Source organism: Chiloscyllium punctatum, chromosome 36, assembly GCF_047496795.1.
Source record: "Chiloscyllium punctatum isolate Juve2018m chromosome 36, sChiPun1.3, whole genome shotgun sequence".
NCBI lineage: Eukaryota > Metazoa > Chordata > Chondrichthyes > Orectolobiformes > Hemiscylliidae > Chiloscyllium > Chiloscyllium punctatum.
Genome location: NC_092774.1, coordinates 2,779,065 through 2,791,673, shown reverse-complemented (window position 1 = coordinate 2,791,673; position 12,609 = coordinate 2,779,065). Strand labels below are relative to the sequence as shown.

At 45.3% G+C, this 12,609-nt stretch overlaps 1 protein-coding gene across 1 annotated transcript in view; it reads right to left on the bottom strand.

Annotated features, from left to right (window-relative positions):
- LOC140461030 (uncharacterized) overlaps positions 1 to 11,394 on the bottom strand; it is a 37,470-nt gene extending 26,076 nt beyond the window's left edge. The window contains exons 1-3 of the mRNA XM_072555814.1: positions 11,276 to 11,394; positions 10,847 to 11,153; positions 9,589 to 9,653 (exon numbers count right to left, since the gene is read on the bottom strand). Coding sequence (XP_072411915.1) covers positions 9,589 to 9,653; positions 10,847 to 11,153; positions 11,276 to 11,321 — 418 coding nt within the window. The 5' untranslated portion in view covers positions 11,322 to 11,394. The remainder of the gene's footprint in view (positions 1 to 9,588; positions 9,654 to 10,846; positions 11,154 to 11,275) is intronic.
- Between the last annotated feature and the right edge of the window lie 1,215 nt (positions 11,395 to 12,609).

The window sequence follows — 12,609 nt, the reverse complement described above, 5'->3', positions numbered from 1 at the left end:
GAAACGGTGGTTGCTGGGGAGATGGTAGCAAAGAGTATAATGGGTGAATGGGGGTGGGGATGGATGTGATAGGTCAGAGAGGAGGGTGGGGGAAGGTAGCAAAGATTACAATAGGTGAATGGAGGTGGGGATGGATGTGATAGGTCAGAGAGGAGGGTGGGGGAAGGTCACAGAGAGTACAATAGGTGAATGGAGGTGGGGATGGAGGTGATAGGTCAGAGAGGAGGGTGGGGGAAGGTAGCAAAGAGTACAATAGGTGAATGGAGGTGGGGATGGAGGTGATAGGTCAGAGAGGAGGATGGGGGAAGGTAGCAAAGAGTACAATAGGTGAATGGAGGTGGGGATGGAGGTGATAGGTCAGAGAGGAGGGTGGGGGAAGGTCACAAAGAGTACAATAGGTGAATGGAGGTGGGGATGGAGGTGATAGGTCAGAGAGGAGGGTGGGGGAAGGTAGCAAAGAGTACAATAGGTGAGTGGAGGTGGGGATGGAGGTGATAGTTCAGAGAGGAGGATGGGGGAAGGTCACAGAGAGTACAATAGGTGAATGGGGGTGGGGATGGATGTGATAGGTCAGAGAGGAGGATGGGGGAAGGTAGCAAAGAGTTCAACAGGTGAATGGAGGTGGGGATGGAGGTGATAGGTCAGAGAGGAGGGTGGGGGAAGGTAGCAAAGAGTACAGTAGGTGAATGGAGGTGGGGATGGATGTGATAGGTCAGAGAGGAGGGTGGGGGAAGGTCACAAAGAGTACAATAGGTGAATGGGGGTGGGGATGGAGGTGATAGGTCAGAGAGGAGGGTGGGGGAAGGTCACAAAGAGTACAATAGGTGAATGGAGGTGGGGATGGAGGTGATAGGTCAGAGAGGAGGGTGGGGGAAGGTCACAAAGAGTACAATAGGTGAATGGAGGTGGGGATGGAGGTGATAGGTCAGCGGGGAGGGTGGAGTGGATAAGTGGGAAGGGAGATTGGCAGGTAGGAATGGTCATGAGGACAGTGCTGAGCTGGAATGTTGGAACTGGGGTAAGGTGGGAGGAAGGGAAATGAGGAAACTGGTGAAGACCACATTGATGCCCTGGGGTTGACGTGTTCCGAAGTGGAAGATGAGGCGTTCCTCCTCCAGGCGTCAGGTGGTGAGGGAGCGGCGGTGGATGCAAACCCTTTAGGTTTTTCATGGAATTGAATCTGTCACACTAGGGACAGGCCAAGGATAGGAAGGGTAATATTTCAATTGTACAGAGAAATATGTACAACCACAGACTGTCAATCTTATGATTCAGTCTTTTAGATTTTCACCTCCTTCAATGACATATTGATATTATCTCCAAATCTCTTGATGTCAAGAGTAACTCATTGTCTCCCAATCTCTGTCTTGAGTTAAAGATTGAGCTTCCATGCTGCAAGATTTTGGGAATGTGTGTGAAATCAGGGAAACAACCAGTAAAAGCCAATGGATAGTTGGTGATTGTCAGAGGAAAGGGAGAGCTCATGCTGGGTAAGGGATTACATAATGAAATTATTCTTGAAGTTACCTTGGGAAAACACTGGACAGCTGGGAATTGGAGGACAAAGCAGAGACGGTCTACATTATCAAGCAGGAATCTTGCATTATTCAGGGGAACAGCAGATTGACATCAACCCCACAGGCTTGAATAGGCTGGAATATTGTTTGGGTGTGAAGTCAATGTTGTGTCTGATTCACTCAGTTTGAAAATGGTTAATTATCTTGTGATCTTATTGCTGTTTTTTAAAATATTGGCTGCTGTGTTCCCGACATTCCACTGATCATGACCCTTCAACTGTAGTTCTTTGGCTGTGAAAAGTTTTACCAAAGACACAATGTAAATTCAAGCATTTTGAGAAAATAGAGAAATTAAATTAATCCACTGTGGGCTTCAGAAATCTGAGTATTAATTCTATTTCTGTCTCCACAGATGCTGATGGAGCTGCTGAACTTTTCCAGTGTGGGTGACAGGATCATATCAGTCAACATCGTTTCCAGGTGACAGTCTTTCACATCCTGCAACCAGTGGGCAGTAAGTCTAGTTCATGATGGATCAGTGGATCAAACAGTGTTGGGAAGTGGGGGTCAGGAGATGGATCTGGGGATAACTTTGATAAATTCCTGAGACTGTCAGCATTGTGCTGAAGAACAGCAGTAATGAGGAGAATGATGAGCGTAACTGTATCGGCTGCAGAGAGCTGGAATTGATAAAATTCAGGGTGAACCTGGCCTTGAGTGATTCTGGTGAGAGTGAATCTCAGCCCAGGTTACAATCTGCCCTGGTCTCTTTCTGACTGTACTCAATGGGATTGAAAATCTGAGCAGCTGGAAAACACACAGATGATTCACTGTAACCTGATGTGTTCTACAGCCAAGACCAAATTCACCCTCAGTGTATCCTCGGTGATACCTCATGTCAGGTCTGTGGGTAATTCTGACTCAGCCAGAGGCAAAGGACTCTCTGGTCCATGAGAGCTCCAGGTGCAACAGATCCAGGATGGTTCAGAGTTTTAGGAAATGATGTGGGGGGGTGAGGTGTGGGGGAGATTAAGCAGCCTGGGGTTATTTTCTTTGGAAGAGTTGATTACGGTCGTGTTCCCTTATGGCCCTGGTATAATGCAGACAATAGCTGTTCACTTAGCAGTGGCTCAGTGGTCACAGTGTCACTTTAAACCTGAAGGTTGGGGGTTTAAGCTGATTCTTGGAGCACAACATCTAGGTTGATATTACTGAGGGAGTGCTACACTGTTGGAGGGGCTGGTCTTTTAGGTGGTAGGGTGAAATGTGATGAGGATGTTAGGGGATTACAGGGTGACCTGGACAAGTTAGGTGAGTAGGCAGATGCATGGCAGATGCAGTTTAATGTGGATAAATGTCTGGTTATCCACTTTGGTGGCAAGAACAGGAAGGCAGATTACTACCTCAATGGTATCAAATTAGGTAAAGGGGCTGTTCAGAGAGATCTGGATGTTCTTGTCCACCAGTCAATGAAGGCAAGCATGCAGGTATAGCAGGTCGTGAAGAAGGCTAATAGCATGCTGGCCTTCATAACAAGAGGGATTGAGTATAGAAGCAAAGAGGTGCTTCTGCAGCTGTACAGGGCCCTGGTGAGACCACACCTGGAGTACTGTGTACAGTTCTGGTCTCCAAATTTGAGGAAAGACATTCTGGCTATTGAGGGAGTGCAGCGTAGGTTCACGAGGTCAATTCCTGGAATGGCAGGATTGCCTTACACGGAAAGACTGAAGCGACTGGGCTTGTATACCCTTGAGTTTAGAAGACTGAGAGGGGATCTGATTGAAACGTATAGGCTTATGAAAGGACTGGACACTCTGGCAGGAGGGAACATATTTCCGTTGATGGGGGAGTGCCGAACCAGAGGACACAACTTAAAAATACGGGGTAGACCATTTAGGACAGAGATGAGGAGAAACTACTTCACACAGAGAGTGGTGGCTGTGTGGAATGCTCTGCCCCAGAGGGCAGTGGAGGCCCAGTCTCTGGATTCTTTTAAGAAAGAATTGGATAGAGCTCTTAAAGATAGTGGAGTCAAGGGGTATGGAGATAAGGCTGGAACAGGATACTAATTAGGAATGATCAGCCATGATCATATTGAATGGCGGTGCAGGCTCGAAGGGCAGAATGGCCTACTCCTGCATCTATTGTCTATTGTCTATTGTCTATTGTCTATTATCAGACATTAAACTGACTTCTCATAGTGTCGTCCAGTATTTATCCCCCCTCTAACATCATTAAAAACTGTCAGTATCATTTTGGTCATGGGGTCCTGGTTTAATGACGTATTCACTGCTTCCAAAAACTGACAGCACTTCAAATCTACTCAAAAGCTATAAACTGGTCAGGTATGTCCTGAACTCATGGAAGGTGCAATATAAATAAAAGTTATTTCCTTCGCAACTACTTTGAGCACATGACAATGAGTATTGGCTAATATAATAAAGGAGCTTTGATAGCTAGACAGAATATGCAGCACAGGATGTGTCCATTCAGCCCAACCGGTCCATGCTGGTATTTCTGGTCCACTCAAGCCTCCTTTTATTATATTCATTCCTGGAGTGAGGGGGTCACTGTCTGAGGCAGCATTAATTACCTCTCCCTAATTGCCCCAGAGAACATCATGGTGAGATCTTTCTTGAACCCCTGCTGACCATTTAAGCGTGGACACCCATGCATGTTCGAAAAGGTGTTGCAGCATTTGAGGCCAGTGACAGTAAAGATCCAATAATATAGCTCCAGGTCAAGATGCTGTGTGGATTGGAAGGGAATATGTAGGTGGAGATGTTCCAAAGTATTTGCTGCCGTTGTCCTTCTAGATGGTGGTGGTTGTGGGTTTGGAAGGTGCTGTTGAAGGAACCTTAGTGAGTTGTTGCAGTAGATAGTACACACTGCTGTCACTAAGTATTGATGGTGGAGGGAGCAGATGTTGAGGGGTTGGATGGGATGCTAATCAGTTCTGTCATATTTCCTCATCTGAACCATCATAACCATCCATTCCCTTTCTCCTCACAGCCTTGTCTAGCTTCCCTTTAAATCCATCTCCACTCTTCACTTCAATGACTCCATCCTTTAACAATTTCACATTCTCACCACTCTTCGGCTGAAGAGGTTCCAATTGGATTCCTTGGGAACAGTCTTATACTGATGGCCTCAAGATATGCCGTTTAAGATAAAGATGAGGAGAAATTTTGTCTCATAGATTAGATTCCCTATCGTGTAGAAACAGGCCATTTGACCCAACAAGTGCACACCGACCGTCCGAAGAGGAACCCACCCAGACTCCTTTCCCTCTGACTATGCACCTAAGACTATGGGCAATTTGCCAATCCACCTGACCTGCAAATCTTTGGATTGTGGGAGGAAACCGGAGCACCCGGAGGAAGCCCAAGCAGACATGGGGAGAGTGTGCAAACTCCACACAGACAGTTGCCCAAGAATGAAATCGAACCCGGGTCCCTGGCGCTGTGAGGCTGCAGTGTTAACCATTGAGCCACAATGCCGCCAAGAAGGTAGTGAATCTGTGAAATGTTTTCCTGCAAAGGACTGTCGAGGGTCTGTCATTACGTATATTCAATATTGGCATAGACAGATTTTTAATCACAAAGGGAATCAAGGATTATGGAAAAAAGGTAGGAAAATGGAGTGGAGGATGATCAGATCAGTCATGATCTCATTGAATGGTGGAGCAGAATCAATGGGCTGAATGGTCTACTCTGTCTTAGATCTTCCCCACAAGGTGAAACCTTCTCCTTCTACTCCATTCGATCAAAACCTTTCAGAACATTAACAATCTTGATTTAGTCACCCCTCAGCCTTCTCTATCCAAGAGAGAAGACACCCGGTGGCCTGTCAATCCTTTCATTGTGTGTGTCAGTCACATACAGGAACATAGGAACAGGAGTGGGCCACTGAGCCTCTCAAGCCTGACCTGCCATTCTAGATCATGGCTGACCATCCCCTCAATTCCATTCTCCTGCTTTATCTCCATTTCCCATAATGTCATCAGTCTCCAGATCCACACTGATTTCTGTCTTGAACCTGATCAATGATCGTACTTCCACAGCCCTCTGGGTAGAGAGTTCCAAAAGATTCACCACCCTCTGAAAGAGGTAGTTCCTCCTCATCTCAATTGGAAATGGCCTGCCTCTCTTCCTAAGAGTTTTGGTTCCCCTGGCTCTAATCGCCAGCCAAGGGAAACATCCTGTTCACATCAGCCCATGTAAGAATTTTGTATATTCAGTCAGATCACCTCTCATTCTTCAAAACTCCAAAAAATACAGACACAGTTTCCACAGTTTCCTCAATCCCTCTTCATTAAACAACCCTGCCAGGGATTAGTCTGGTAAACAACCATTGCACTGCCTGCACAGCAAGTATTATCTGTTCTTGGATAAGGAGACCAAAACTGTACACAATGTTCTGGGTGTGGTCTCACCAAGGCCCTATACAACTGCAGTAAGGCACCTTTCCTTGTGGACTCATATCCCCATGTAATTAATCCCAACATCCTGTTTGCTTTCTTTGGTAATTGTGGCACCCACCTGCTAGGTTTGAGTGACTCATGAACAAGGACACCCAGATCCCTTTGGACACTCGCACTTCCAAATCAGACTTTCTGTTTTTTCCTGTCAAAGTGAATAACTTCAGACTTCTGTATCATATATTTTAAAAGCCCAATTCTAGCCCATTCACAAAGCCAGTCCAAATCTTCCTGAAGCCTGTTTGCACCCTCCTCACAAATAATGTTCCCAGCCAGTTTGATGTTATCAGCAAATTTATAAACATCCCCATTGGTCCCCACATCCTTGTCATTTATACGGATTGTGAGCATTTGTGGAACTAGCATTGACCCTTGGAGTATCTCACCAGTAACAGCCTGCTGTCCTGAGAATGATCCATTTATTCCAACTCTCTGCTTCTGTCTCCATCCAGACTTATATATTCCCCCAAGTCTAATTTATTATCCCCAGTATGGGAATTTAAAGGCAGAGAGTCACAGAGATGTACCTTTTGGTCCAACTCGTTCATGCCAACCAGATATCCTAAACTAATCATATCTCTGACATTCCGGGAAAACAGCCCCAGTCTCTTCAGCCTCTCCCTGTAGATCAAATCCTTCAACCTTGGCAATATCCTTGTAATTTTTTTCTGAACTTTATCAAATTTCACAACATTCTTCTGATCGGAGGGAGACCAAAATTGCACACAGTATTCCACAACTGGCCGAACCAATGTCCTGTACAGCCGCAGCATGACCTCTCAACTCCGAAACTGGATGCTTTCACCAATTGCCTTCTTCACTATCTTACCTACTTTCAACTCCACTTTAAAGGAGCTCTTAACATGCACCCCAAAGTCTCTTTGTTCAGCAACTCTCCCCAGGCCCTTACCATTAAGTGGATAAGTCCTGCCTTATTGGCCTTTCCAAAATGCTCTCAAAAGTTTTCTGAAAATCCAGATGCCACATCCACTGGCACCCCTCTGTCTATGCTGCGTGTATCAGTGTATGGTGGCTCTTTGGTGGAACAAACCACTCAATCCACCCCCCTGTTACTGTCCCAGAGGGCTGTCAAATGTTTTCCTTTCAATATTAATCTGATGTTGATCTTTACAATGGAATCTGATTCTTCTGTCCTTTCAGCCAGAATATAACAGATCACAGAAACTCCCTGAGTAAATGAGGTTGCCTTAAATTTTATCCTGAATTACTAACTTTAAAAATTTCCTCAACTCCACCATCAGACTGACTGGACTGTGTCAGTGATAGGTTTGCTTTTAATTTATTCCCTTATATCCTCCATCCACTTTCTCAGTGTCATTGAGAATTTTAAACACCTTTTCCCACCACTGAGCCAATCAGATTAAAAGCTCTGAGATCCTCAATAATAAATGCTGAGAGATTTGAAATGTCTGTTCAATGCTGACAGGATCTCACACCATACAGTGTACTGGGTCTCATCCAGTATATTACAGTCCAGTATCAACATCCTACTGCAGACCTCACCCCCTCACACTGAACTGATCCTTTCAGCATCTTTCCAGAATGTTCCAGCTTTAACCCCATTGATGGGGGGAGGGGGGGAGGGGGCACTGTTCTATTGGCATTGTAGGTCAGAGAGAGAGAGAGAGAGAGAGAGAGAGAGGAGAAAGGTAAAGGTCATGGAATGAAAACAAGGAAAGAAGAGAAATAGAGACCAATAGAATGGAAAGGAACTGACAACAAAGGAAGAAAAGGTAGTGGAATACAAAAAGAAAGATGAGAAAGGAGGTAGAGCGCACTCAGTGAGTAAATTCAGACAAGAGGTTGAACAACGACAACTGCAGAGACACTCCTAAAATTACCCAAGTACAAGAAATATTTGTTCAGTGTTTTATATTTTCCTGAGGACGAAGAATGGGAATTACACAGACCGCAGTGTTTCACTCCAGTTAAACTGACCCCTCACTCAGTGTTTGTGATCAGGGATGTTCCCACATAAGATCTACACTGCAGCCAAGAACTTCCTTCCGGGAAGGTAAGAGAAAACTGGGGTATTCAGATCGCCTGCCTGTTCCACACAGTGCCCAGTATTCAATTCCAGGTCAGTCCCTGAAATTCAGGATCAGGTGCTGGGCAGGAGGAGTGTCAAGTCGGAAACTGCCTGTTCTGTCTCACTCCCCGGGAGGAATTTCTCTCCCAGTGAATCCAGGGAGATCGAGGAAACTTTACTGTGTGCTTTTTGTAAAATTCATCTTTTTAGGTAAATGTCCTCAGGGGGACATGTTGAAATCATCATTGTCCTTCCTGTTCATTTAGTTAACGATGTTATTAAAATAAATTCATTTTAAAAGAATGAAGAAAACTCATTGTAAAAAGCACACAGGAGAATATCATTGTGCTCAGGAATAATGATAGAATCAGTTTCCTTCACAAAACTCTTGTTCCACAGGAAAGTTGTGAAATATCAATTCAAGCTCCTTGATTTCGGGTGGATATAAACCTGTCCCTGAAAAAGGATCATCCCCTTCCTTTCCCACAAGCCTTACTTCCATTTGAGGGACCATCTCCACTAAAAGGAGCAGTGGTCAGAACTGGCTGAATATCAATAACCTTGTTCCACTGACACTAAACCCTTTGGACTTAGACTCACGGTGAGATTTAATCACTGTCCAGCTCATATATTAGGGTGAAGTTTCCTTGTCAAATGTTTTAATCCAATGATTGTAAACATTGAAACAGTGAAAAGAAAAATATGATATCCATGAATTTAAAAATAATCAATTCCATGCTATTATTGCCCAAGAACGATTTCAACCAAGCAGAAACTCTTCTGTTCTCAACCTTTCAGCATGGGTCTAGTTAGAGATTTCAGAGTGAGAGAGGGTTTAAAATCTCACAGCTAATAAAACCATTCATGTCAAAGCACACCCTAAATCCTGTCTCAATCAGACACAACTTCATTCCACACCCACAGCCTGTTTGCTGTCTGTCTGGACAGCTCAGTGGAATATGCTGCAAATTTGTTGGGATGAGGGATTTTTAATAAACACTCATCCCTGTATCTCACTCTGTTCAAATAATTTCTCTCAGTTCGCAAAATTATCAAGTGAAATCAGGAACTTAACACTTTTAAAACTGTTCAACAAGGTATGAACTATAAAAAAAACAAAAATGTAAAATGTAACACCAATTTTACATCACAACAGAATTGGATCCTGTCTTTTAACTGAGATTATAACAAAATCCCAACCTGCCTCCAAATATCCAACAGTCGAAAATCATTAAACCTACCCCAATCCAGCAAGTATCCTCAATAATGTCATCTGGATCAAGCTGAGCATGTTAAACAGATCCCAGAACCTTCATTAGGTTTTCTGAGGTTTAATATTAACGATTGAGAATAAATCTAGTCTCAGGTTTCAGCTCCAGTTACTGGGTATATTCTTGACTCTGCAGAAATTCACCTCTCTGGGATGGAATCATGTAATTGTCCAAAATATCTCACTGATTTTACTACATTATCAAATTCACTAAACACACATTAAATACAATAAATTGTCGAAAATAGTAGAATTGAGAAGTTTGTCTTACCTGAAGTCACTTCCAGGAAGGTCCCACTCCCCCAGTAGTCAAGATAATACCACTGTGCTCTGTCTCTTCATTCACCCAATACAATAACTGGCCCTGAGCTCAATATATAATAATCCCCAGGTAATTAAACATAAACTGTGTTTTAACCTGGAGCAGCAATTTCCTGTATTTTCATCTGAAATTCCATCCTGATCCTGTCCCAAATGTATCTATAAATGAGGTGTTTTTACAGTTTTCCTGTCTGTGGTACACCAGCTCCTGCAAGTTATCCATAAAAAGAATCGCCTCCTCTTTGTCTTGTTTTCTCCCAGGAATCGACATTTTCCCTGACAATCCCAGTCAGTGTTTAGATATTTCACTCTGGGAAACAGGAATGTGAAATCCATGGATATACACTGTCATTAGGAGCGGGGCAGTTTGTGTCAGGTTTTGTGCTGCTGTGGTAGTATACCCATCACAGTGTTTCAGCCGGGCTCAGAAACCACAGCTACAGGATCCAGCCCGAAATCAAATGTCCCAAACAACTCCCCAGTCTGTGTCCGAGTGTCTCCCACACTCCAGGAGTCAATGCCGGGGTTTTCAGGACTGTATGGGAAGCTGGGGGAATCCACAAGGAGTTTTCATTCTCCATCATCCTCTCTCTGTTCCTCACTGTTCTGTCCATCTTTCAAACGATATCTTCACAGAAAGTTGTTCCCATACCCAGATTATTGAATTGGATCTGATTTATTTCCACAGCTCAGGAAGTAAAACCAGTGATAGCACCCGGAGAGAGCAGTTTAAATAGATTTCCAGTGGCAGGTTTTTGAATGGGGAGACCCCCCATCTCTCTCACTGTGTCACTCCAGTATGTATACACTGTGATAGGGAGCCGTACATGAACCTCCTCCCCTTTCCCTGACACTGAGTCCGGTCAGATTTCACATTTAACCCGATCACACTGACACTGCTCCAAGTGAGCAATGCTGTTCTGATTCTCCCTGCCCAGAGACTGCCCTCTCCTGTTTCAGTCCAGAGAGATCTTTGTTCATGTCCCGAACTCCTTTTCTCATCATATCACCCGTGCCAGGAATCAGCAGTGAATAATCCCATTTCCCCATTCCCAGGACCAGCAGATCCCAACACAGTCAGGATGGGAATGAAGCTGTGCTGGTAGCTGAGGGGTGTGTGTGTGATAGTTCCTCCCATTTCACTGATTTCCCTGACTGTCGATTCTCTCAGTGAGTTTTTGTACCAGTCCAGCCCCATTTCGTCTCACTGTGACCGTCTGGCACAGTAATACATGGCGGTGTCATCCACTCTCAACTGGCTGATATCAAGATAGGCAACTGTGGTGGAGCCTCTTGAAGGGACGAATCTGCCTCGAATTCCAGGCGCGTAATCACTATTTTGACCTTGCTTGTAATCAAGTAACCATTCCAGCCCTTTTCCAGGGACCTGTCTCACCCAGTGCATCCAGTTGCTATCCAGGCTGAACCCACTCACTGTACAGGTCAGTCTGACAGACTCCCCCGGCTTTTTCACAATTGACTCAGGCTGTGTCAGCACGATCTGAGAGCGGACACCTGTGAATAACAGAGAAACAGAAGAGAGCTCACTTTAATAAACTGGTCAGATAAACAGAGAGTCCCAGAATCTGGGAAGAAGCAGCCTCACTGTGTGGGGAGAAAGCCCCGGGAACTCTCACCTGTCAGACAGAGCAGGAGGACACAGAGATAAGGAGTAATCCCCATCGCGGTGTGGAAGCAGAGACAGAGTCAGACACTCCAGAGATCCGGCTGCTTCAGGGCACCTTTGTCTGGAGCTGGAGTCAGTGCTGTTTAAATAGGGGAGTGAAGTGAGTGAAGGTTCACCAACTTCACCAGCAGCTCCACCCACTGAAACCAGAAACAGAGCTTCCTGTCCACGCCTCCAGCAGAGATTTCACTTCTCTCCAACAGGCAACAGATCCACAGCAATAATCAGGTTAAAGATCCTGTAACACATTGTCCTGGTTCATTATTTCAAAATTAAAGAGCTTGTGAACAAACAAACCGAGAGCCACTAATCAGTGCACAGATATCCCGCTGAGAGAGAGTTGGGGGGGGGGGGGGGGACTGAGGGAAACTAGTCAGTGTACAGATATCTCCCTGAGAGAGAGAGGGGACTGAGGGACATCAGTCAGTGTACAGATATCTCCCTGAGAAAGAGAGGACTGAGAGACACCAGTCAGTGTGCAGATATCTCCCTGAGAAAGAGAGGACTGAGAGACACCAGTCAGTGTACAGATATCTCCCTGAGAAAGAGAGGACTGAGAGACACCAGTCAGTGGACAGATATCTCCCTGAGAGAGAGGGGGGACTGAGAGACACCAGTCAGTGTACAGATATCTCCCTGAGAGAGAGAGGGGACTGAGGGACATCAGTCAGTGTACAGATATCTCCCTGAGAAAGAGAGGACTGAGAGACACCAGTCAGTGTGCAGATATCTCCCTGAGAAAGAGAGGACTGAGAGACACCAGTCAGTGTACAGATATCTCCCTGAGAAAGAGAGGACTGAGAAACACCAGTCAGTGGACAGATATCTCCCTGAGAGAGAGGGGGGACTGAGAGACACCAGTCAGTGTACAGATATCTCCCTGAGAGAGAGAGGGGACTGGGAGACACCAGTCAGTGGACAGATATCTCCCTGAGAGAGAGGGGACTGAGAGACACCAGTCAGTGGACAGATATCTCCCTGAGAGAGAGGGGACTGAGAGACACCAGTCAGTGTACAGATATCCCCCTGAGAGAGAGGGGGGACTGAGAGACACCAGTCAGTGTACAGATATGTCCCTGAGAGAGGGGGGACTGAGAGACACCAGTCAGTGTACAGATATCTCCCTGAGAGAGGGGGGACTGAGAGACACCAGTCAGTGTACAGATATCTCCTTGAGAGAGAGAGAGGGGACTGAGAGACACCAGTCAGTGTACAGATATCTGCCTGAGAGAGGGGGGACTGAGAGACACCAGTCAGTGTACAGATATGTCCCTGATAGAGGGG